Source organism: Lissotriton vulgaris, chromosome 10 (assembly GCF_964263255.1).
Source record: "Lissotriton vulgaris chromosome 10, aLisVul1.2, whole genome shotgun sequence".
NCBI classification, from domain to species: domain Eukaryota; kingdom Metazoa; phylum Chordata; class Amphibia; order Caudata; family Salamandridae; genus Lissotriton; species Lissotriton vulgaris.
In genome coordinates, this window is record NC_141698.1 from 543,451,787 (window position 1) to 543,478,767 (window position 26,981).

General features: G+C 51.7%; 1 protein-coding gene across 1 annotated transcript in view; it reads right to left on the reverse strand.

The window, feature by feature from the left end:
* CREBBP (CREB binding lysine acetyltransferase) overlaps window positions 1-26,981 on the reverse strand; it is a 1,189,106-nt gene that overhangs the window by 840,901 nt on the left and 321,224 nt on the right. The window contains exon 6 of the mRNA XM_086939791.1: window positions 20,571-20,762. Within this exon, the coding sequence (XP_086795917.1) occupies window positions 20,571-20,762 (192 nt within the window). The remainder of the gene's footprint in view (window positions 1-20,570; window positions 20,763-26,981) is intronic.

Here is a 26,981-nt window from a genome sequence, read left to right on the forward strand (position 1 = left end):
TACCTTAGAATAGAAACCCCAGCAATGCCAACCCCGGTGGGGGGTCTGCGAAGATTACACCAAAAAGACATGTAGAACAGAACGGCCAAAGAAGCCGTCCCTCCGGACCCGACTGTAAAGGCAATAATGCTTTGTAAAAGTGTGCAGCGAAGCCAACGTGGCAGCATGACGGATATCTTGCAGGTGGACACCACGTCCCAATGCAGTAGTAGCTGCTGTTGCCCTGGTGAGAATGGGTACACAGCCCCACCGGAGGTTCCTTTTTAGCCATAGAATAACAAGCCTTGATACACAAGACAACACAGCGGGAGATAATCCTCGTGAACAGCCGTGACTGAAACCCAGGACAAGGGTTGAAAGATCTGAATCGTAGACCGAATGTCCTAGACTCGCAGTTCGGGAGGATAAACCCAAAACTGCGCTGTGTCCAGAACCGATCCAATAAAGAGAAGCTTCTGGGAGGGAATTAGGTGCGACTTCGGAACGTTGAGGGAAAACTCCAGCAAATGCAGGAGGTCGGCCGTAGTCTGGAGGTGGGAAACGACTGTCTGGGGCGAGCCTGCCTTGAACAACCAGTTGTCGAAATAGGGGGAAGAGTGTAACCCCCGCAAATGAGCTGCAACTACTGCCATAACTTTTATGAACACCAGAGGGGCGCTGGTAAGGCCAAAGCGGAGCACGGTGAACTGAAAATGCTCCTGGCCCGCCGTGAATTTTTATTTAAGGAGTTTTATATAGCTCTAGCCAGACCCGAGTGTATCGGAGCACTTTACAACAGTTATAGTACAGGAATCCCAAATAGTCATAGGTATATAAATTGGTTCGGAAGTCCCAGCATGTAGTGCAACATTGAGGCAGGTAAAGCCGATGGGCCGGCAGGACGGGAATATGAACATAAGCGTCCTGGAGGTCCAGTGCTACCATCCAGTCTTGTGGGTCAAGAGCAGACAAGACCTGAGCCAGAGTGAGCATCTTGAAAATCTCCTTCCGGAGGGAGCAATTTATGTTCCGAAGGTCTAAGATGGGACATAGACCCTTGTCCTTCTTTGGAACCAAGAAGTAGTGGGAGTACCAACCACGACTTACTTCTGACGTTGGAACGCGCTCAATGGCCCCTTTGGCCAGGAGGACCGTATCTTCCTGCTGGAGAAACGCCAAATGATCGCCGGTGGCATGGCTGAGGGGTAGACTCGAAGGAGAGGGGGTAGCACCTTCGAACAATCTCCAGAACCCACCTGTCTGAAGTAATGGTGTGCCAGTGGGGGAGGTGATGCCAAATCCTGCCCCCCCCCCCCGGCATCTGGTGGGCCTGAAACACCAGACTAGGAAGGTGTGGGGGCACTGGCAGCAGGGGTGTTGGTGGACTGACCCGCACGCTAGTCCCGTGACCAGCCTGTGCGAGCCCCACGTCACCGGCTGCACTGGGCTTATTCTGAAATAAACGTGTTTGTACGCCCCTTCCGGAACTTCGAAAGGAACGAAAGTTAGAAGCGGAAGGAAGACGTGTGGCCAAAAGGCCTAAGGACTTGGCCGTGGCCAGAGACTCCTTGAAATGTTCCAATGTGGAATCCTCCTCATCACCAAAGAGGCGAGTGCCATCGAAGGGCATGTCCATCAAAGTATTCTGGACATCTGCCGAAAAACCAGTCGTCCTCAACCAGGCATGACGACATAGCACCACCGTTGTGGAAAGCGCCCTAACCAACGAATCAGCGGTATCAAGAGCACAACGTTTAGTGAATTTGGCCGCATCTCTCCCCTCCATAGAGCTCGGGAAAGAACGAATAGTTTCTTACCCGTCGGTGTAGTTTTGCAGCTTGTAGATCTTTCTGGATTCACTATGCTTTGCATGATTCCGCTGTCTAGTGGTTGGGTCCGGAATCGTAGTCTTTCCTTTGTTTTTTTTGTTTGTTTTTTCGTAGCCCAGGTGGGCGTCAACATCCCACCTTGTGGTGTCCTTCAGGCGACGTCGGCATGCTTCCTGCGGAAGCTACCACCCTTGGGCGCCATCTTCGGATTCTTTTTTTTTCCCCGTTAGTGTTCTGTTTCCGAATAGTATGGCAATGTTTCAATATTTTGTTTCACCGCTTTTTCCTTCAAAAGTCTGTTTAAGTCTTTTCCCTGTTTTTACCACCTCTTTCTCCAGTCTCATCTTTCTGGCGGAGGTGGATGGGTTCGCTAATGAATCCAGAAATATCTTCAAGCTGCAAAACTACACCGACAGGTAAGAAACTATTCGTTTTGCAGCGTGAATCTTTCCGGATTCACTATGCTGGGCATAGACTTTGTAGCGGTTTGTTATCATTGTGGCGGCTGGGTGGAAGATGAGTTTTGAATATGTGTTGAAGCACTTTCTGTCCTACTTGTGCTTCTTTGTTCATTTGTATGTCCACACAGTAGTGTTTTGTGAACGTGTGCACGGAGGCCCATGTTGCCGCCAGGCACATGTCTTGAATGGGAGTGTTAGCCAGGAAGGCTATTGTTACTCCCATTTTCCTGGTCGAATGGGCCCGCAGGCCCTCTGCTAGTTCTTGCCCAGCTTGTTTGTGGCAGAATTGTATGCTTGTGTGATCCATCGTGCAATTGTCCCCTTGGTAACTGCTTTCCCATGAAACTGTCTGCGAATGACAAAAAATTGCTTTGTTTTTCTGTGGTTGTTAGTTCTCTCTATGTAGTGCATGACTGCACGTCTGGCGTCCGGAGTGTGCAGTGCCCTTTCTGCGTTTGTCGTTGGTTTCTGAAAGAAACTAGGTATTTGAATAGTTTGGTTGATGTGGAACTTAGACACCACCTTTGGCATAAAGTGTGGGTCCGTTCTCATCACCACCCTATAGTTGTGAATTTGTGTGTAGGGTTCTTGTAGCGTTAACGCCTGTAGCTCGCTCACCCTGCATAGCGAGGTGATTGCCACCAGGAAAGCTGTTTTCAAAGTTAGCATTTGTAGGGAGGCCTTATGGATCGGTTCAAAGGGCGCTTTCATAAGTTCCGTCAGTACTAGGTTGAGGTTCCACGCTGGTGCTGGTAACCTCTTTGGCGGTGCGATCCTCTTTGCACCTTCCAAGAATCTTTTTTCAATCTGTGAAGTAAAAAAGCTTTTCCTTGTCTCTCCTCTAGTGTAAGCGACTATGGCTGCCAAGTGTACCCTTAGCGAGGATGAGCTCAGATTAGCCTCGAGCAGGTGCGTGAGGTATTTTAGCATTGTTGAGTCTCTTGTCATCTTGTTGTGCAATTTTTCCTTTCTGCACCATAGTGTGAACCTCTTCCATTTAGCCACGTTGCACTTCCGCGTGCTAGGTCTTCTTGCCTCTCGAAGTACCTTCAGGGTGCGCTCAGGTAATTTAAGGTGTGCAAACTCTATGTCCTCAGGAGCCAGGCTGCCAGGCTGAGACTTTCCGGCTCTGGATGCAACACCTCTCCGTTTTGCATGGATAGTAGGTATTTCCTTCTCCCAAATCTGTGTGGTGCACTCTGCGTCATCTCCATAATTTGCGAGTACCAGGTCTGTCTGGCCCACTGTGGTGCCACCAGTATCGGGGTCATGTTGCTCGTCCTGCACTTGCTGAGTACCTTGTGTATTGGGGGGATCAGCGGAAAAGCGTAAGCAAATGTCTTTGACCAGCTTATCCATAGGGCATTCCCCAGTGACCCTTCCCCTGGTTGCCTGGGTGCGAAGTGCTGGCATTTTGCATTCTGGCGTGTTGCAAATAGGTCTATTGATGGTGTTCCCCACCTGTCGAACAGTCTCCTTGTCTCCTGGGCATTGAGCTCCCATTCGTGTGAAGCCAATGTCTGTCTGCTGAGCCAGTCCGCTTCCACGTTGTCCTTCCCTGGCATATGAATCGCCAGTAGGTCTATTTCTAGTGGGATGGCCCATTTCCATATTTCCTGCGCTAGTTCTGACTGCAGGGCTGATTGTGTTCCTCCTTGCTTGTTTATGTAGAACATCGCTGTTGTGTTGTCTGTCTGGATCAACACTGTTTGGTTGTACAGCTTCGTCTGGAATGCCTTTAGTGCGAGGAAAACGGTCTTTAGTTCCAGGTAATTGATGTGTTTGACCGCATCCATTGGTGTCCACAGACCCCTCCCCCTGAGTTTTTTCATGTGTGCTCCCCATCCCTTCTGGGAGGCGTCTGTGGTGATGGTCACAGTTGGTGTTGGTGATGTTAGAGGCTTCCCTTTTGTTATGTTTCCTTTGTTCCACCATGATATCTCCTCGTGCACTGCGTGCGTTACAACCACTAGGTCCTCCCAACCTGTAGCTTGTGACCATTGGTCCTGTAGCCACTCCTGGAGTGGTCTCATGCGGAGTCTTACATTTGGCACTATGTGTATGCATGAGGCCATCATGCCCATAATCTTGCTCGCCATCCTCACTGTCAGAGCACGCCCCCTTTTTTTTTGTCAACTCTTTTATTGGCATTTTTTAATAAACATTCTCGATAACTCAATGTACGCATCTTAGACAGCACTTACAATTACAATTACCCCAGTGCTCCATTATCGGTACACTGACGACATCAGTCACTACTAAGACGCTAGCATATTATGGCATTACATGGGGCGACTGAGTTCCAGGCCTTCGTGCATGGCTGTAGTTCGTATGAGTCTTTACGCCTCCTCTCCACCTGGAGTGCCAGTTCGTATAAACATTACTCAGTTGCAACCTCAACGCTTGTGGAAAAGAAACCGTAGTAACAAGTTGCAGCCGTAATGCCTGTGTACAATACAGATCGGTCCCCCATTCTCCTTTCCAAGGCCCTCCTCAACCTCCTTCAGTCAGTGGATGTGTGTTACACCTCTCATCGTGCCTGACTGACCACTCGCACCCCCCACTCCTCTGCCCTCCGCTTCTGGCGCCCGTGTGTTTCCCCAGTCCACTACACCCTCCCATCATTCCGGCTATGGGCTCCCGCCTGCGTGTTGGTATCAATGCCGCTGCTGCTGTCATTGGTGGTCGCTGTGCGCCCCTCTCCATGACTGTCTGTTCCGCCCTCAGTGCCCCCAACCTCTTCCGCAGCCGCATCTGTCCCTGGCTCCTGGAATGCATTGAGCATACCCTCCCATCGGTCTACCAGTCGCACCGCCGTGATCGTTCCCAGATCCAGGAATCTGGACGACGCTTTGGTAGCAGGGGACCGTTTGAAATGGTGCAAGAGGAATACTGGCCAGTCACAGGGGACTTCACGGCCAGTGCAATGCACGAGCCGGGCATGTATCTCCCTCCAGTAATCGCCAAGTCCTGGACAGCGCAACAGGAGGTGGAGGAGGTCCGCAGCAATCTCGCCGCATCTGGGGCAAGCTGCGTCCGCCCTGTGAAAGTATTTGTTGATTAAATCCGGGGTGAGGTAGGCCCTGTGGACTATATATACTTGGATATGGCGAAAGCGCATATTTCAGGGTATGCGCACCAGGCTTTTGAGTACCCGCTCCCATTCCTTGTCAGCCAGCGGCCTCCCCATGTCTCGCTCCCACTTCCCACGAAGGGGGGCTAGGTCTAGTTATGTGTGCAGACGCAGGGACGCGGCAAACCACTTAATGAGGTGCTTGCCCCTGCCCCTGACGTGGAGGTAGTGGATCACCAGATGCTGCGCCGGCTCCTCCGCCATGTCACCCCAAACCAACGTCATCCGGGCTATGAGCCATCTATGCATTAGGAATCCCCCGGGGGGAAGCCGAGCCTCTGCAACCAGCAACTCGAAGGGGATCAGGGCTCCATCATGATAAAGGTCGCCCAGCGTCTGCACCTCCTCCTCCTCCTCCTGCCAGTGTTTGAGCATGCGGTGTGTGAGGATTCCTTCGCCTCCCGGAGAGCCCTCCAGCGGCACTGCGGGCGCGTATGGAATCACTTTCCTCGTGAGGTATAGTGCCCTACGGAAGCACCTGTATGCCACCCCTAATATGAGCGGGGCAGGCTTGGTCTTGTCTGCCAGCGTGTGGAACAGCGCGGTGATCCGCTCCAAGGTGTAAGGCGGCTCGCCCGTAGCGGTGTCCTCTCCCCCCCCCCGTCTGCCAGCCAGCGTGTAATCCACTGGAGCTGCGCTGCCAGGTAGTAGTGCTCAAAGCAGGGGGCAGCCAGACCGCTCTTGTCTGCGGGGAGAAATAGCTTCCCCAGATCCAGCCGGTGTCGGGACGCGCCCCACACAAAATCGCGCAGGATCCCATTGAGCCTGGAGAAGAAAGCCGCGGGCACGAACAGCGGGAGATTCGTGAAATAGTATAGAAGGCGAGGGAGCATCACCATCTTGGCCAAGGCGACCCTGCCCGTGGTCGTCAGGGGAAGCGTGGACCAAAAGCCTATCTGCGCCTTGAGCGCGGTGACCGCTCTGCCTAGGTTCCCATCTATCAGGTCCGCCGACCGCCGGTATATCTGGATCCCCAGATATTTGAACGTGTCCGCGCACCACCTCACTCTCCTACCATGGAGACTGTACTCCGGGCCTTGCGTCTCGCTATTGAAGGCGTAGAGGCAGGACTTACCCACGTTAACTCGGAGCCCCGAGAGGTCGGCAAATTGACTTAGCAGCGGGGCAAGCTGTTCCGGCATATTGTTCACGTCCCTGACAAAGATCATCAAATCGCCTGCATACAGGGACACCTGATGCCTACCATCTCCCAGCGGGATCCCGTCGATCAGCTGTTGCCTCATGGCTGCCGCCAGAGGTTCAATAGCCAGCGCAAAGAGCAGCGGCGACAGGGGGCATCCCTGTCGGGTGCCTCTGCCTATCGCCACCTACTCCGAGACATAGGGCCCCAAGCGGACGCGGACCCCGGGATTCCTGTACAGGAGCCCCACCATCTCCAGGAATTCCATGTGCAGCTCAAACGCCTCTAGCACCGCCCGGAGATATCCCCACTCGAGGCTATCGAAGGCCTTTTCCAGATCCAATATCAGGCATCCCGCTCTGGGCCAAGCCGTTCGCCTCCGTCGCCACTCGGAAGTATCTCCTATGGTTCAGGGACGTTGACCGTGCCAGCACAAAGCCATTTTGGTCCAGGTGGACCAGATGGGAGACTAATGGCGCCAGGCGCTCGGCGAGCATCTTGGCTAATATTTTATAGTCCGTATTGAGCATCGCCAGTGGGCGGTATGAGCCCAGGGACAGTGGATCCCTATCCGGCTTGGGCAGAGACACCAGAAACGCTTCCCTCAGCGAGGACGGTAGTCGGCCCTCAGCTATCGCCTCCAGGTACATCTGGAGCAGCCTCAGCAATAAGATGTTTCTATTCGCTTTGTAGTATTCAGCCGGCAGGCCCCGGTGTTTTGCCAGTCGCTAATGCCTGGATCGAGTCACCCACCTCCTCCAGCGTGAGTGGGGCACCTAGCTCCTCCCCCTGTGCAGCAGTGACCATGGGCAACGTGACCAGTCCCAAGTAGGCGGCCACCGCAGTTTCTCGGCCAGTGCCCCGGGCTTTGTAAAGGTCTCAGTAGTGCTCAGTGAACGCCTTGTGTATTTCGCGCTGCTTGTAGACCACAGTGGCCGTTATCCAAGCGAATGGCGCCTATCGGCGCCTTGCGCTCTGTGGCCTGTATCAACCAGGCTAGCAAACGACCTGCTCTGTCTGCTTTCGCATGGGTCCGGGCCGTGTGTGCTGCATAATTGTGGCACTGTAGACGTTCAATGAGGATGGCATGCACAACCCGTAATCCCTCCAGTTCAAGCGCATGCCAACCCGCACCCTCACCCTCCCGTTCATACTTCTGCAGTTCGGATTCTATGCGGGTCAAGGACGCTGATACCTGCACTCGGATGTTCCACATGGTCCCTATGCAGTGCCCCCGTATAGCTGCCTTATGGGCATCCCACTCCACCAGAGGGTCACTCGCCGTGCCCTCGTTTTCTTCAAAGTAGGAGAGAATTGCACCACCACATAGGGACGATCTGAACTCCGCAACCTCTAGCGCAGCCGCCTGTAGTCGCCATGTGGGCACCGGAGGTCTGTCAGCCGACCAGCTAATTTGAAACAACAGGGGGTTGTGGTCGGAGTGCGTCCTGCCTAAGTATTCAGACTTGGTTATGAGCAGGAGCAAAGACTGAGAGCCCACTATCCTATCTAGTCTAACATGCAGGCCATGCACCGGCGAGTAGTAGGAGTATAGCTTGTCTGTGGGGTGTTGTGCACGCCAAAGGTCCTGGATGTCCCAGTGTGTCAGCCAATCTCCAAGCGCCTGTGCCAGTGAGGTCGCAGCCCAGCGCGCATGGGTGGGTATGAGCGATCCAGCTGCGTGTCCAGTACCATGTTATAGTCGCCTCCTAGTAACCAGGGTAGCCCCGCGTACTGCTGAAGGACTTGATTGAGATATGCCAGGAAGGCGGGCTGCTCCGTATTAGGGGCATAAATGGAGCCCAGCAGTATGTCTTGCCCATTGAGCCTCCCCCTCACTAGTGTATATCGCCCTTCCGCATCTACCTGCGTGTCCATGTGCGTGAAGGGGACACCTGCCTTCACCCAGATCAGAGTGCCTTGCGCGTGCGCTGAGTAGGTCGTGCCATAAGCTTGTCCCCTCCATCTTCTGCGGAGCCTCTCGAGCTCCACTCGAGACATGTGTGTTTCTTGGAGGAGTGCAATCCCAGTGTGGTGGCGCTGCATATACGTAAAAACAGAGTACCGGCGCGATGGGGTGTGCATGCCTCGGATATTCCAAGTCATGATATTAGTGCATGCCATGAGGGGTGTTGTGTTGGTCTCGCCCAGGGGGGCAGGGGACGTATCTTGGGAAGTCTGGGGGTGGGCCCTCTGTCAAGAGGCACTAATGGCTGCAACGGAGACATATGAACTGTAATTAACTTCATAACAATATGGGCGTACCCCCAACGGAGAGTGCGTCCAAACTGTTCAATCAAACTGGGGCTTAGCTTATTGCGAGCGCAATGTGTAGCAACTGCCTAGTGTATTATGAACGCAATGTGTGTGCGTTTAAGGAACGCGCAGTCAGTGGTGCTGTCAGGGAACTCCCTCAGCAGGGCCCCATCTCTATTGGAGTGTGTGTGGGCTGCCACCAACGGCGGAGCGTACTAACCGATGCGAGTTGCCCACTAGCGCCTCCCCGTTTAGCAGTGCATAAGTTCGTGTCCCAGATGGAAAGCATGTCCGCGCACCTGCAACACTCTGGCATATCTCGCTGCTATGTCTGTGTGTACCTGGGCCAGTAGGCCAGCCACGTAACCAACCCGTGTGGTACCATAGTCGTTCAAAGGATACAGCGGACCTGTGCTCGAGGACACCAGCCATGCAGCAGTCTATCATGATTCCGCCCCGTGTCACACTATGTAGTCCACTGTCTGGGGTGTCCCCTCCGGTGACAGAATGTCATCGGACATCGCAGTGGACGGCGAAGAGGACCCGCTGACTCCGCCTCCGTCGCGTCGATCATGGTCCGGCCCTTGGTGGCCTGTCCCCGCACCCAGTGTAGCCACCGCCTCCAATGCCTCTTGCCGCTCCTGTTGTATCTTCTCCGGGCTGGGCGCCGCCTGCCCCAGGCCTGTCCCCCGTTTGGTCCCTCTCCTTCTCCTCCTCCTCCTGGAACGTTGTTCCTGCCATCCGCCGCTCTCCTGGGCTGTTGGCCTCGTCCCGACCACTGCCCGGTCTCCTCCAGCCAGTCCCAGACGTCCGTTGGGGTGTCGAAGAAGCGTGTGCCCTTTTTTGTCACTACGCGCAGCCGCGAGGGGAAGAGCAGCGAGTAGGGCAGGTCCAGGTCCCTGAGTTGTTTCTTCACTGCCAATTATGAGCCTCGTCTCTTTTGTGTCGCCGCTGTATAGTCCTTGAAAAGCATTACTCGACTGTTGCCCACCTGTAGCTCGTTCATCTTCCGGGTTTCCCGGAGCACCGTGTCCCGGTCTCTATAGTTGAGGAGTTTGAAGAGGAACAGACTAGGTCTGTCGCCCACCCTCCGGGCCTGCGCAGGCACTCTGTGCGCTCGCTCCACTACGAATTGCGGGGAAAGCACTCCGGGCGGCAGGATCGCCCTCAGCCACGTCTCGGTGTACCGTTCAGGCGTCGCCCCCACTTCTCCTTCCGGCAGGCCGACTACCCGGACGTGGTTGCGCCGAGAGCGCCCTTCCGCATCCTCGGCGCAATCCTCCAGCTCATGGACTCTGTCTATCAGGTCATGCAGGGCCGCTGCGTGGCTGCGCACCACAGGTTGGATTTCCTGAACCATTTGGCGCTGCTCTGTGGCGGTCTCCGCCAATTTGCGGTGGTCGGCGTGCAGCAGTGTGAAATCAGACGTCACCTTATTATTCCGCCCCTCCAGCGACGTCTTGGTTTGCTCTAGTGTCGCCCCAATACGTTCACTGCCGCCAGAACTGTGTCCATTTTGGCCGCTAATGCGGCTGCGTGGTCCATGGCCACCCGCCTCTGGTCCTGCGTCGCATCTTGTCCACTCGCCTCTTGTTGCCTCAGCAGCGCTTTGTCCTTTAGTCTACCCATAGCAATTTGCTGTGCCGTGGGCATCCGCACTCCCGACTACACGCCAGTCAAGTGTGATCTCTGAGGTGTGGGGTCTCATCAGCCAGGCTCCAGCTGGGCTTTCAGTGGTGGTCCACTCTCTCCAGAGTTCCGTATGTCCGGTCACTCTCTCTCGCCCGTGGGCGCCGGTAGCCAACCGTCTCACGGTCAGTTCCCAGGGGATCTCCTATGCCAGCAGGGATGATGTTTAGGCTCTTTCAATGAGCAGTGCAAGTAGGTGATGTCTGCAGCCCACTGTGAGGTCTGCCCCAACTTGGATGATGGCAGGAGCGCGGGCCAGTTCCCAGGAGACAGGTCCATGCGCCAGCAACCTCGCCCTGGGCGCCAAGGGTCCCGGCGCGCAGGTGGCTGGGACGCGACCGTCGGGGGCTATGTACAAGCCTGCTCACTGTTTATGGCTCATGTCCGAGTAGCGCCGGGCGGACCCCGAGTCAGCCAAGCTCCTCTGTCGCTGCAGTCCACACCCAGTATCACATTCAGGCCGAGGGTCGAGTGCCGCGCCTTGGGGAATGGGGTTGTGGGGGTTGGTTGGGGGGGCCCCCCCTCTCCGGGGTCACTCATACGAGCACTGAAAATGGCGCCCGAGCAGGGATGACGCCACAGCCGCACCACCTGATGCCAGGCACCCCGGACGATCGTCTCTCAGCTTTGAGAGCCCTGCCAATGCTCACACCAGGGCCCTGGTAATCAACAGTTTCCCCCAGGGGCTACGATGAAGGCTGCGATGATCCCCTTCTCCGGTCCCAACCTTAATTTCCACATCGACCCGCACACCAGGTCTGGGCGCCGCCTCAGTGCCCCTCCTCAAGGACTCTGCAGCTCACCTCCAAGGCCTCGGCGGTCTCGCTCTGTCAGTCCCACAGCTCTGGGCGCCTCGCGGCGGGGTCGGGCGGCTCCGTGCCCTCCCGCCCCAGATTCTCCCAGCTCACCTCGGGGGCTTCAGCTTCCTCCGGTTGCCGGTTACTGCAGGGCGTCTCCACCTCCCACAAACCGCAGCGGAGCGGGTGCCTGTCTTCCCGGCGGCTGCTTCCAGGGATCGCCAGCGGTCAGGGGCTCACTCTCGTTCCGCAGCGCAGTTGGCCGCGAGTAGGCAAAAATGGCGGCTCACCGTTCAGTCCCCGCTCGGGCACCCTCCTCAAGCCAGCCAGTGACCCATCAGGCAATCCGGAGCTATCGCAGTACACCCCAGCCGCTCTCCTTAATCCACCGCCACAGGCAGGACCCACCGCGCCGGTAGCGGCAGGCCCCCTCCGCTACGGGACTCGGCTGGGTTTCGCGCCTTTTACAACGGCCCGCCAGCAGCTCCCTCTCGGCAGCGGACTCTCGGCGCCCCGGCCCTTCTGCCCGTTGCTGGTTATATCGGCAGGGTTCCCAGGCAGTCTCACAGCTCCTCCTCTCCTCGTTGGTAGGTGCCCACCACACTATACGGGGAAATTCAGGATAATATGGGCCTCGCTAGTGGAGCTCTAGCAAATTGCGCCCGCCACGCAGCCTGGCTGGCCACGCCCCCACTGTTAGAGCACGCCCCTTCTGGTAGAGGTGTGCCTCCTTCAACAGTGCCAGCGTTCTCTTCACGCTGGGGAACACCTCCTGTACGGTGTTGATCTGTGCACCCAGGAAAATTTGTACTTGTTCTGAGGATTTTCCCCAGTGGATGGAGAAACCCAGGGCCATCAGCGTGTAAGTCCCTCGCTGTGCGTGCCGTTTGCATGTCTTGTATGACCTTGCCTTTATTAGCCAGTCGTCCAGGTAAGGGTATACGTGGATCCCTTCCCTCCTTAAGTGTGCTGCGACTGCTGCAAGGCACTTTGTGAATATCCGTGGTGCTGATTTCAGTCCGAATGCCAGTGCCGTGAATTGATAGTGATCTGTATTGATGACAAATCTTAGCAGATGTTTGTGCTGCCTGTTCATTGGGATGTGCAGGTAGGCATCTTTGAGGTCTATGGTAACCATGAAGTCCCCGCCTTGTATCTGTGGAAGGACCTCTTGCAGGGACGTCATTTTGAATTTTGGGGTTTTTATGTATTTGTTGAGGAACCTTAGGTCCAGGATGGGTCTCTTTGTTTCGTCTACCTTTGGTACCAGGAAGTATGTAGAGTACACCCCCTTGTTCCTCTCTATGGGAGGTACAAGCTTGATAGCCTCCTTCTGCAGGAGTTCTTGTGCTTCCCTTTGAAGTAGCTCCAGTTCCTTCTTTGCAAGTGCTCTTCTTTTTGTTTTTTTGTTTGGTGGTGTTCTTTCCAACTCTATGCAGTATCCGTACTGTATGGTGTTGAGAATTCATCTGTCTGTAGTTATTTTCATCCACTCCTGGAAGAAAAGGTTCAGTCTCCGTCCCACCGGCTCTTGCGTGCGCTTGGATGTTTAGTCCAAACCACTCCTGTTTGTTGTATCTGTGCTCCACCCGAGGAGTTTTTGAAAGGGTGTGCACTGGTAGTGTGGCAGAGTCACTTGGAGGTGGGTTGTTGTCCACCTCTTCTGTTGTTTCCACGTCCATTCCCCTTCCCGTGAAAGGACTGGCCCCTCTGTTGGTATTGCCAGTGTTGTTTTTGCTGGCCTTGTTGAGTCTGGGTGTCGCCCTGGTGGGTCTGGTGGAAAATCTGGTACGACGTTCCCGGCTGGTTTCCCCCTCTCCAGTTTGGTCTCCGTGACAGGGTTCCTATCTTATTTCCCCTGAATTGCAAGGCTCCCATGGATCTTGTGGTGTTGTTGTCTTTTTTCAACTGGGTGAGCTTTTTGCGAACAGTGTCTCACTGTTGAACGGGTGTTCAGGATGTTGTGTTGCACCTCTGGTTTAAAACCTGATATTCTGAGCCAGGCTTGTCTCCTTTCCGTGATGCCCAGCATCATAAGTCTGCTGGCTGTGTCTGCACCGTCCAGTGCTGTTTTTAAGCATGAATTCGCCACGTTCTTTCCCCTCCTCTACCAGGTGCATAGCTCTTTGCTGGTATTCTTGTGGGAGTTGTTTAACTAACTGGCCCAGTTCATCCAGGATCTGGTATTGGTGCCTGTTCAGCAGGGCGTTGGAATTGGCCATGCGCCAGTGCGTTGCAGCATTCCTCTCGATCTTTCTCCCTGTCAGGTCCATCCTTCTGCTCTCCTTGTCGGGACATTGGCCCTTTTCCTTGCAGTTGCCGCAATGATGGAGTCTGCAGTGACCGTTCCCTGGATGTAGGGTGGGTCCTTGGGGGAATGCTTGTACTACTTCTCCGTCCTGGGTGTGACTGGTTTACAAGTCGCATCTTCTTTGAAGGCCTCTCTGCCTTGTCCTTTGATTCTTACGAGCATTGGCAGGTACTGGCTCCTAGTTTGTATTGGGAGCAGTGTTTCCACGAGGAAATCCGCCTTCGGCTGTTCCTCTTAGTTTTACTCTGAACGCTGATGCTGTGTTCTTGAGGGTCTCGCCGGATATGTGTCCACTCCCTCTTCTGGACTCTCGGCTTCGAGGTCCTGCCACTCTAGGTTCTGTGTGTCCGAGTATGTCGAGCCCTGAAAGGTCCTCTGGTCGTCATCTTCCTCCTCCTCGTAGTAGGGAGTGTCATCTTCCCGATCTTCCTGGCTTTCCGCAGTGCCTCGACCTCGAACTCTTCTTCTTCCTCGACGAACTCCACCACCGGTGCCTTTGGCTTCGACGGAATTGTATACGCTTTCATCCTTTCGTCGAAGTCTTTCTTTCGCTGCAAGATGTTCTCCATCTCTGCCTCGAGTATTCTCTTCTTTCTTTCCATCTCGGCCGCCTGTTCGGCGTCGATTGGTTGTGCAGGTCTCTTTGTCTGGCTTGGTGGCGTTGAGACTATTTACGACGGCGAGACTGGTTTTGGCGTCGAGACTGGTTTTGGCGTCGAGACTGGTTTCGGCTTCGAGACAGGCCTTGTGTCCTTCGTTGACGTCGAAGAGGTCTTCGGCGTCGAGCTTTCCTTTTCGTGGACGTTTTTCGACGACCTTGGCTGGTCGACTCCCTTCGGCGCCTGGGAGTCCTTCTGTGAGGTGGCCCTGGGTGTTGCTGCGGACGCCGGAGCTTTCGGCGTCAGCGCTTTCGGGGTCTTGCCCTCGAGAGTCTTGGGCAGACTGTTGAGTCTTTCGGGCGTCGAGTCTCCTACCTTTTCTGGAGTCTTCGTATTATAGGTCTCTACGACCGTGTAGCCGGCGTCTTCTTCGGCGACGTAATCCTCCTCGCCTGTCGAGAGTCCCAGGTCTCGAAGGGACGGTGGCTGGCCCTTGCCCTGCATGGCAAAGTTAGCTCTTCTTTGCCTCTCTCACTCGAAGGGTCTTCGGCGTAAATGCGGAGCAGGCGTTGCAGTCCCTGCTTTCGTGGTCGACCGGCAGGCAGAGGTTGCAGACTGGATGTTGGTCTTTCTGCGCGTACTTGTGGTGGCAGTTCCGGCAGAATTTGAATGGTGTGTTGTCCATCTCTTGCGTTCAGGGGGCCCCCTGATTGCGCATTCCCTTCTGGACGTCGAAGTTCTTCGAAGATCCTCTTCCTTCGTCGTCCCCATCGCTGATGTAGTCTCACTTCATCTTCTCAACTCTTTTCTACCCCAAAAACTTGACTTTTGGCTTCTTTTCTCTCCAAATCTCTGGAGCCCTCTTGAGAACGATCCAGACCCAACGGCGGAAAAAAGAATCTGAAGATAGCGCCCAAGGGTGGGCGCTTCCGCAGGAAGCATGCCAACGTCACCGGAAGGACACCAAAAGGTGGGACGTCGACGCCCACCTGGGCTACGGAAAAAAAAAAAAACAACAAAGGAAAGACTACGATTCCGGACCCAACCACTAGACCGTGGAATAATGCACAGCATAATGAATCCAGAAAGATTCATGCTGCAAAACTGCCAGGTCACCTCTGGACACTGAGGTAGCACCTGCTCAACCGCATCCCATACAGAATGGGGATAGCAGCCCAAGAGACAGGCAGTGTTAACAGTCCGCAGTCCAGAACTTGCAGAAGAATACATCTTTTTACCAAAGTGCCCCAACTTCTTGGATTCCTTGTATGGTGGAGCAGAAGGAAACGCACTCGGGGACGTCGAGGCCTGAACCACCAAACTCTCAGGTGTAGGGTGCTCGGTGAGGAAGGCAGGGTCGCCCGGGGCCGGGCTATGGTGTCGGCCCATACCCTTGTACGCACATCAGTAAGTACATCATTAAACGGCAACAGCGGTTCTATAGAAGAAGAAGCTGGCCGAAGCACTTCAGTCAGTAGGTTGGTCCTGACAGCCACTGTAGGGAGCTCGAGTCCAAGATCCGCGGCCGCCCTATGAAGCACAGTGGAAAAGGTACCACTCTCCTCCATAGTAGCTGAAGGGGATGGTGAACCAGGCGCCGGAGTGTAATCCCGGCCTCCGCCTCCTCATCCCAGTCGGGGACAGACTTGCACTGTGCTGCGAGAGGGTCCTCAAACCCCTCCCAGTCCTCCCCTTCCTCCACAAGTGGACGAGGACGTGGGTGAACAAAAGGGTAAAAGTCCCCCATCAGCGCCGGGATCGGCGCCGGGAGACAGCCCTCCGCCACTGTGCTGACGTCGGGAAAGAAGTCACTGCCGGTGATGTCGATGTCAGTGGGGGCCGTAGGGGTCCACCGCCAAGAACGGGGGAGCCACAGCCGGAGCCATGGAGGCCTCTGGGTATTGACGAAGTTGGGGCTGGAGCCGGCGACGTTGAGGAACGCGGAACAGTGGGGCCAGAAGGTGTGCCGAAGGGGCCGCACGGGCCGAAGGTACGTGCCATTGCAGACACGAACTCTTGCAATTCGACTGGAGTCGCCAATGGACCCCGGAAAGGGTGGGTAAGCCAACAGTAACTGCTAAGGCTCCATTGGAACCACAGGGACTTTGCCACCTGCCCCCTCAGCAGTGTCCCGCAAGGGGAGGACAAAGAGCGGTGACACTTTTTCGACTTTTTGTGCTTCACCTTACCTGACTCAGAGTGCCAAGACTTCGAATGGTGGTGCTTGCTCCGCGACCAGGCCCTCGACCTTCCACCGCCTGGAACGACGTGGGGCCGACTCCCGGGCTTCCAGTCACTTTTGGGACCGCTCTCGCAAAGTTTTCGGGGCCATAGCCAAGCAGTGGGAACAGGACTCGGTGTCATGGTCATGCCCCAAGCAGAAGAGGCACTCACGGTGCGCGTCTGTAAATGACATCGTGTGCAGACAGGCCTCGCAAAGTTCTAAGCCGGGCATCCCTAGGCATTAGGTGTACAGTGTACTCACAAATATATTTAAACAAGCATTTGCAATGCAATAGGTCTCGCATTAGGAAAGTGTGAGCTATTGGTACTGTAAATGGCAATTTCTTTAAATATGTGTTGCTTTGAAAATATATACATTAATAGCATTGTTATTCACAAAGCCAATAGCTTACACTTTCCTAATGCGAGTCCTACTGGCTATGGCAATGCTTGTTGGTAGCAAGCAAGGACAGTGCTGTTGTGGTGCTGAGTGGTGATGTGGTTGGGCTGAGTGATGTGGTGGTGTATTAGAGAGATGTGGTGGTGTCCCAGAGTGATGTGGTGGTGTCCCAGAGTGATGTGGTGGTGTCCCAGAGTGATGTGGTGGTGTCCCAGAGTGATGTGGTGGTGCCCCTGAGTGATGTGGTGGTGTCCATGAGTGGTGCCCCTGAGTGATGTGGTGGTGTCCCCGAGTGATGTGGTGGTGTCCCCGAGTGATGTGGTGGTGTCCTAGAGTGATGTGGTGGTGTCCTAGAGTGATGTGGTGGTGTCCCCGAGTGATGTGGTGGTGTCCCCGAGTGATGTGGTGGTGTTCTTGAGTGATGTGGTGGTGTCCCTGAGGGGTGGGGTGGTGTCCCTGAGGGGTGGGGTGGTGTCCCTGAGGGGTGGGGTGGTGTCCCTGAGGGGTGGGGTGGTGTCCCTGAGTGATGTGGTGGTGTTCCTGAGTGCTGTGTTGGTGTCGTCCCTAAGTGATGTGGTGGTGCCCCTGAGTGATGTGGTGGTGCCCCTGAGTGATGTGGTGGTGTTCCTGAGTGATGTGGTGGTGTTCCTGAGTGATGTGTTGGTGTCCATGAGGGATGTGGTCGTGCCCCTGCGTGATGTGGTGGTGCACCTGAGTGATGTGGTGGTGCCCCTGAGTGATGTGGTGGTGCCCCTGAGTGATGTGGTGGTGCCCCTGAGTGAGGTGGTTGTGTCCCTGAGTGGTGCCCCTGAGTGATGTGGTGGTTTCCCTGAGTGAGGTGGTGCTGTCCCTGAGTGGTGCCCCTGAGTGATGTGGTGGTGTCCCTGAGTGATGTGGTGGCGTTCCCGAGTGATGTGGTGGCGTCCCCGAGTGATGTGGTGGCGTCCCCGAGTGATGTGGTGGCGTCCCCGAGTGATGTGGTGGTGTCCCTGAGTGATGTGGTGGTGTCCCTGAGTGATGTGATAGTGTCCCTGCGAGACCTAAAAAACATAATATCTATAACTAAGTTTAAGAAATGTAAGGGCATTAACTGTGTTTTTCACCGTTCCATAATATCATCTCACAAACAAGTAGGTATACCAGCATAGACAACAGAGAACATGCAAACGTTCTCACATGGCTTAATACAAACATACTTTAAACATTTATGTATGATCACCCACTGGATCTGCTTTAACACTAGCACCACTGCCTTCATGTACATGTCATTGACATGTAGGATTTCCTGTGCCTCACTGAAGCCTAGGTTAAATGTACTGCTCTATACAGCGGCAGGGCTACCCCAGTTTCAGAGATACTGAAGAGGAGCAACCCTCTTAGGGCGAATGTCTACAGAACAAAGATTATGGTTTAGGGACAGAAACGTCCACTAAGTATACAGTGCCTTCTGTACGCTCCCTACTATTTATGGACCCAAAACAACAGAAAGAAATTAATTCCTCCTCCTGATCCTGACGTACGTTTAAACTAGTAGGTGACTGTGGCTTTTAAAACTACCCTTTTATAGATGAAGCTGCTTAACTATTTACTGCCATATATCTCACTCAAACATCATTCCATTACTGTAGGCATTCTGATAAACCCATATTCGATTAAATGAATTTGATCTTTGGTGTTACTTGTCAACAATTTACAAGTAACATCATGTTTGCCTATCATCAGGGCTAGCTATTTGGGAGGCTTCTAGGCCACGTGTACATAGTTAATCTGAGTGTATTTGAGTCTCTAGTTCCTAAAAACTTTCTGCAGGGGTTCTCAAACCGCCCCCCCCCCCCCCCAACCTTGTTGCTACAATCTCTGCCCAATTCGGCCTCCCATTGAACCTGAAGACACGACAGGTCATGTTTAGACATCTCTAGTAGGGACTGATAAGACAGGTCTACAATTTACGAATGTAAACAAATACTGCAGAACCTCATGATTGTCTGATTCTCAGACATTAATTACATTTCCATTCATTCTTAAGAGCTTGTGCTGTTGCAGGATAGGTCAGAAATTTAGAGGATGGGAGGCCAACTTCGTTGAACAGAATAGTAAGAGGCAAAATGTCACCATTTCCGTTTAAAACACCAACAGTAATCGAGCAGCCCCTGTACAGTGAGTCAACTCAAGCAGCTAAAAACAACCGCTATAATTCGGGAGTCCCACCTAGGGTATGGTAGGGGCACAGAGCGCACTGAACGTTGTTTTGCACGCACAATGCTCCAAGCATCTCAGAGAGACAGGCGTACAAATATTTGACGTGTCTGATATCCTTTGCAGATTCACGGTTCAAGGTGCTTATTTATGTTAATTCCTATGGGGCTTATAAGATATGAGTTAGCTGCAGTACCTAGAACAATTTTGTTTTGAGCGTATGTATGTATAGGTATTCACACGAGTTTCTTAAGCACATGTGCAACACCGCTTGTAAACAAAGGCAGACTCGCCCTTATAATACCCAGATCTAGTAAAGAGCTTTCCAGTATCTGTATTTTAGTGATAGATATGTATTTTTTTCCACTCCAGCCTCTGAAACATATGTGGTACCTTGGCTAAGGATTGAAAGCATGTCTGAGGTATAAAAAAATACAATTGCACAGAGTTAAGGTAGGAAACTAAAGTGGGGGGGGGCGGGTTTAAAAGGTATATAGGACATACGGAATGAGTTTATATATCACGTTGTTAACTCCCTCCAAATGACCAGCAGTTACAAACAAGGGTGCCTACCGCTGTTGCCCCCAAAAGAAATCACCGCCGCAGCCCTGCTCCGTGAAAACCGGAAGTCAGGCACTTTTGGCCGAGACGGGGGCGGGGCCTGCAATCCAGCAGGAAGTTCCGCCCGCCGCCGCCGAGGAATCAGTGAAGCCGGCCGACTCCGACCAGCGCTGCAGATGATGACACGGAACACGCCGAAAGAGCCCGGTGAGTGGGAGGGGAGGGGGGTGTACGCGTGTGTGTCTGTTCGAATGTGTCTGTGTGGGTCTGCGTGTGTGCGCGTGGGTCTGCGTGTGTGTATGCAGTGTGTGTGGCTGGGTATGTGCGCATGCGTGACTATTGAGTGTTTTTGCGCAAGGGAATGAGACACGAGAGGGGCAAGGCGACGTGCGCGCCCACGAGGTGAAATCCGCGTCTGCGCTTGTGCCCCTCTCGTGTCCACTCTCCCAAATACGGGCAACATTAGTTGTCTTCGCTGACAGCTTGCAATGCTTCGCATTGAAAGCTACGTCAGCTCGCCCTAAAAATGACTTAGTCAACAAGTGATGGGGTACCGCTCTCTCCGGACCGGTGATTGCTGGCGCAGAAAAAGAAAGAACTGATGTCAGCATGCATGGGCGCGTCTAGGTAGCTCCAGTGATGTTATCTCCGCGAATACGTCGGCAACGACGCACGCGGAGCCATACGACGACACCTATCGACGCGCAGGAGTACTGCTGACAAAAGCTTTCCGGATTCAGTATGACACCTGTGGATATTCTATGGTAAGGAATCTATCACTAACGTGTCTCTTTAAGATAAGGACGAATGGATGTGCTCCACTAATGTATGGTTTACTAATGTACAACACTGCATTACTGTACCTGATTTTGTTATGGATTTGTTTGTTTTCAAAAATATTATTACAACATTTTTTTTTAAAACAATGCTCTGCAAGTAAACTGGCAAATCAAAAACAAGGCATATGGTATTTTTCAAAAGATAAACCAACATACCTGGGAGACCGTGGTCTGAGGCACTGTTGGACCAATGCCTACGCTGTTCACAGTCATGGCCCCACTGGTTGCTGGTGGAAACTGATTATGTGTAAGGAACTGATTTTGGGCAGGTGTCTGTCCCATTAGGTTGGTAGAATGAGTTCCCATCAAACTTTGTGGTTGAGACATACGTGAAGGCGACATTGCCATCTGCAGTAGGGGATAGGAGGAGGGTAAATGACAAAAAAAATTATACATATTTTCATAAATGTTTCTCATTTTAAAAAGTATAAAATACGGCCTCTAATATGATCATATTAAAGTGCCACAAAAAATGTGTTTCCTCATGGAGCCTGGTACTATTGTGACTAACTTTTCTTAACAGCAGCCACGTCAGTAACATTGTGCTTTAGGACCAATGAGCTGGCACGGTTCCACATAAACAGCAAGACAAGACCAGGGTAGAATGCATAAATGACTACCTTTTGGAGATGGATGTCTCGGATCGAAAAAAGGAAGAATATCAGCTTGTAGGAAGCTGGCTCTGTATATACTATGTCAAATAAAATTTCCTTATATATATTTTTTAAGCACACATTCAAATAATCATCACAGAACATAACAGTAGCCAAAAACGAATATACAAATGTTTATTCAATAGATCCTTTGGAGGCTTAAAAGTAAAAAAAATAAAGAAAATTACAATGTAAACAATAAAACAAACACCAACAAAGCATATCTGCAATGTACCTTATAACACACAGAATTTGTGAGAACACATTTGGTAATAGGGTGCAAATTAGAAACACACAAAAATCAAATCATTTGTCATTACAGGTTCAACATGTAATAATATCCTTTATGATTTTATCAATAGGAACCCGTTAAATTTGGTGGTTCCAACAATCAAGTAGCAATGCGTTTCGGCGGTATAAGTTGATCCGACCACCTCCTTCAGGTTTAATCATAGGATGTCCCTAGATCCCGTAGAGTTTTTCTTGATCGAAACAACCGATAAGCCTCACTATCTTCTTCCTTGTGCTCTGGTGGGAGGCACAGGTTGCAGTCTTTATGTAGATTGGTGCAATGGTACTTGGAGTGGCACTGAGGACAAAACTGAAACTGAGTCATTCCATTGGTAGAAGGATGAACGACTTGACTAGGTCCAAAGGCTGCGCACGATGTCGTCGACCAAAAATTGAGTTTCTTGATCGATTTGATATGCAGACTATAGGAAAAAGCATACAATAACAATACTGTCGAGGGTACATTGGCTTGAGCACCGAGGTGTACCCGAAAGACTGTTTCGAACCAGAACGTAGCAATACACGTCCAAACCCGATGAAGGAAAGAAAAAAATTAACAATGGAGTCTATGCTCGTGCACACTGTCACCGACAAGAGGTGTCACCTTACCTCGTGAGTGGAAAATACTTCTTTGAAGAAAAACAACTTGCAAACATCCGGACCCAACAATAGATGGTAGGAGTATGCAAAGCATGCGTATTTACAGCACACATGCCTCGAACTGCTAGTTCTCCACTGTACAGCCTTTTCTTAGGGTAATGCGGCAGCAACAGGGCCTCCCCGTTTTGTATGGTCGCAGGACACCGATGTCCCAGAACATCAGTATTGTGCGCTCTAGAAGAGGTAGCCAAGAAAGTCCCTTTAGGGACTGGGCTCTCTCAGTGAGGTAAAGGAAAGTTGGCAAGGTTTACTGCAGGAGATGGACTAGCTTTAGAAACTGACAATAATGGAAGAGCTTTGGAAACTGCCTATAAAGGGTGAAAGTAGATACCACTCCTGTTCATCTACGATATTTACCGCCATGGCCATTGTTAACTCATGGGTGATGCTTCAGGATTGCTTTATAAAGGTCTTATGAGGTCCTCCAGCTCAAAGAAAGCTTTGGAGTACCATAATATAGACAGGGATACTGGTACCCAGGTTTTTATGTCTCGCTACCAATGCAGAGCATGCGCTACTCACGTAGCGAGACTTATTGTCGCCGTGTAGCTCGCAAAGTGAAGACAGGAGAGGTGCACGAGCTTACCAAAGCCATTGCAGTCAATGGCTGTGACCGCACGCTTTAGGAGACACGCACTGTGAACGTGCGCGCTTTAGGAGACACGCGCGTCTCTTCTCGCGCTCTCCCACACTTTCACAGCGCGTGTCTCCTAAAGTGCGCGGTCACAGCCATTGTCTGCAATGGCTTTCGTAAGCTCGTCAGCAATGTGTCCCCGGACTCAGATAACACCCCCTGACCCTGCCCCCCCTACTCTGTGGCAGAACTTGCTGACGGCACTGGTGCGGCACGAGCGCATACAGACAACCTGGGCCTGCGCGATGTGCTGCGCTTCTCGGCAAGCGTGTGAGCACGGGACTGGGGCCGACGGATGGAAGCTGCAGGCAAGTCTTTATTTGTTTCCCTGTGAAATGAATCTAAAAAAAGGTGGAACACTTTGGCTGGAAATGTCCTCATTCTGTTTTCTATTCAAAAGAAAAACATCAGGACATGTGGGTTTCTCGGGAGCACTGCCAATCTCCAGGCGGCCTGCTCCCCCCTCCTTAAACTTGTAAACTACAGGGACGGTTACTGTGTGGGGGACGCGGGTCGTGACGTCACTGCAGCCACGGCCTGGTTTATATACTTGGTGCCCCACCCCCCCTTCATGTGCTTTCAGGGGTGCCGACCTGCTCGGGGTATTGATTCTAATGTCCAGGCCCCCTCCCTACACCTTGACCTTGGAAACTCCAGTGGTGATGGGGACACGGGGTGTGGTCTCTTGACTGAGGGATACAAGTTGACTTGTCCACCGTCTCTCCAAGCACAGCACGGCCACCGCAGACCCCTAGCACCCTGACGCTCTCCTTTAGGCACTGCCTTGAACTTGGCACTGTCTTCGTGGAGTCGTCATACTCCGGAGCGACTCCTGGTACCAACCCCTGGAGAGACTCCTGGTGCCAGCCTCCAGAATGACTCCTGGTACCAACCGCTGGAGAGACTCCTGGTACCAGCCTCTGGGACCACTCTCCAGAATCATTGTCTCTAGAGTAACTCCCGGGTACCAGCCTCTGGAGTAATTCCTTGTGACCCGACTCAGAAGCGACTCGCCCCATGCCAGTCTCCGAGTGATCCTTCTCTGCCACCGTCTGCAGCGGTACGCTTCTGCATCCGACGCCCCGCTGGCTCTTTCCTTTCTCCGTTTTGCCGTCTCTGTATTTTTTGGGTTCCTCCCGTCTTCCTGGCTAGAAACTTAACTATTTCAAGACGAAAACATGTGTTTCTCGCAAAGACAGGGCTCGGCGCAGGCTGAATCACACAGACTTGCCCCTCCCCCACCTCCTCCTCCTCTTTCTATCATCTTTTGGTCATGGAAAATGTCAAATCTCGTCACTGCACATGACCCATTTAACAACTGGTGTGAGGGTGTGATCACCGCCCCTCCCAGCCCCTCACAGGCTTCTGCATTCCGGCTCTCGCTGCACACTAAACCCTCTGGTATGGTGCTTTGTACCTACTCTAAACCCTCTGGTATGGTGCTTCACACCCAGACTAAACCCTCTGGTATAATGCTTCACGCCCACACTAATCCCTCTGGTATGGTGCTTTGCACCCACACTAAACCCTCTGCTATGGCGCTTTGTACCTAAACCCACTAGTATTGTGCTTTGCACCCACACTAAACCCTCTGGTATGGTGCATTGCACCCACACTAAACCCTCTGCTATGGTGCTTTCCACCTAAACCCTCTGGTATGGTGCATTGCACCCACACTAAACCCTCTGCTATGGTGCTTTGCACCTAAACCCTCTGGTATGGCGCTTTGCACCCACACTAAACCCTCTGCTATAGCACTTTGTACCTAAACTCACTGGTATTGTGCTTTGCAACCACACTAAACAATCTGGTATGGTGCTTTGCACCTACACTAAGCTATTGCCTTTGTAAATTACAATGTCTTATTTATGTTTTAAAACCCAAAATAAAAGGCATAGCCATTTACAATGCCAATAGCTCAAACTCGCGTAACTGCGAGACCTATTGCATTGCAAATGCTTGTATTCTGATGTAGCTGCATCTGGTACTCACTAGAATAGTAGACAAAACCAAAAAAGTGTTGGATAGTATTAAAAGTAAGCCCCACTAACTAGTTACATACTCGTTGCCTTAAAAACAGCAATCCTAAAAGCAATAAATCAGATTCTCCCGCAGAGTAAACCTAGGCAATATCTAGCAATAAAAAGTAGCCAGGCAGGTGCCCGTTAATGAACCACTAAAGGTTAAGAGTCCAATTTCCATTATTAATCCATTCCTTTGTCTAAAAGTGAGTGCTCAAAAGTTCTGGTGCCTCGCTCATGTCTTTCACCCATTGTAAAAAAAGATTTAAAATTGGAGAGATATACTCCGGAGCCTGGAACTCACAGCAGCCCAGGGTGGCACTGGTATTTGAGGGTTACTGGTCAGTTACGGGTTACAGGGGACCTCACCTTAAACCAACTCCAGAACCATAAGAATGAAGTTCAAATAGTTCCGATTCCGGAGTCAACATAACCTTCTGTTACACCGAACCACAACACAATCGGGAGATGTGTAGACTGATTACCAGCCAGTCTGGGACAAAAGCTTGACTAGGTCGACTTGGTGGCCCCTGGGTAGTCTCAATTTCTTGTGAAGGTTTCACAATGGTGCTTTAATCAGTTGGGCTCTGCACTCTGTTCTCCGAATCATTGTCAGCTCCTCCTGACAGCTATAGTTCAGCTCCTCGTGCAGGATACTCATCCAGGTAATCAGTCCTCGAATACCCCAGATTTACAGTAAGCCTGGAGAGAGGATGGCAACATCCCACTAATCCTGGTCAGGGCAGGTTTTCCTTCTTACACTGAAATTTAGGTTTCCTTGTGAGCGTTGTTGAAATTGGGGAGGAATGTAAATCACTTGCATTAGGACAAAAGAACTTGAATGACTACCTACCCCACCTACAAGATACACAAGTATCCTTCATATAGGTTTCAATCTGGAAATAATATGGTTTGGCATCTCAGTTAGGGGACCAAATAGATTTTAGACGAAGGAGAGGAGAAGTGGTAGGTGGGATACCAACAGTAGACTAGGTTAAAAAAAATGGCCTATCCTCCTGTCGAAACTTGACCCCAATCCACTGCATAGCCTGAGCGAGTGGGCAGTAACTACACCCACTCAAAAAGGTTTCAATTTGGATACCCAGCTGACATTAAAGCCCAGCATTGATTTCTTAGAAAGCAAACAAAGGTATAATCTCTAGTGGAGCTGCATAATTGTTGCATCTACACGACTATCCAGATCAGGGCAAGGAGGCACAGTCAAAGCAACGCAGCGGACACGTGTCCTAAAATCCATCATGCAAGTCTTCACAGAAGCCATATATATTCTACTGTCAAAGTCTCAGTTAGGGATGCTTGAAGTCTTAAATACAAAACCATTCCAAGTACTGCCAATCTTTACAGAAATATTTGTAAGAGATGTTCTACAAGCTATACTAACTGAATTCTGTTAGTGTTTCTCTTAATAAGGATGTCTAGAAACAAAATTTAATAGAAATGGGATCCGAGTGCTGATCCATGAAATAGCAATCCGTTTAAAAAGATAACAGTTGGATTTACAGTAACTGACTGGAGTAAAACAAGCAGCAGCTTTGTTAATCAGAAAATGTGACTGAACATTTAAGGTAAGCAGTACGTAGACTGCTCCACAATGTCCAGTACTGGCAGTTAGCCTCTTAGTTAAGTTTATGCAAACCTAGGGGAATCCTAAACTTCAAAACACATTCTCATTGAAAGTGTATTAGGATAACAAGTGCGTAAAATTTGCCTTCATTGAGAGATCGTCAATGACTGTCAGACATTCAAGAAATTCTCAAGCAAACTAACACCAGCTATGGAAAATCAGCAAAAACACAAAAAAGGAAACGATGTATTTTCAAAGAAAATCTTAAGAAGCCTGGCCCACTTGCCTGTCGGCTTTCTTGACCTCAGCATGTGCTTGAGTGTTTGAATGATAATGTTCCCTACATGGTATATAGGAAAGATTTCTATGCCCTGAATGCCCAACTGCATGTCTATATGGTATTCTGACTTTTAATTGGCCCTAGCGTCACTTTCATCTATGCCCGAGTATAGGGGTCTAGTTCGGTCCCGGACTATGCAAGTTCCTGGACTTGTTCTGTGACCTATAGGAGCAAAATAAGTGTGTGGACATAATGGACAGAGGGCTTATTTGGGGTGGGTGTGAGAGCTCACCAGATAATGATACTAGTCAGTATCTGGTCCAGTTGGTTTACTGTAATTTAAACCGTAGCTCAATCCTGCGTACCTGTGGCATGGACAGTCAGGAGTATCTCGAGGAAACAAGTATAAATAATTTATCTGAATGTGGTAATAAGTTGAAAAC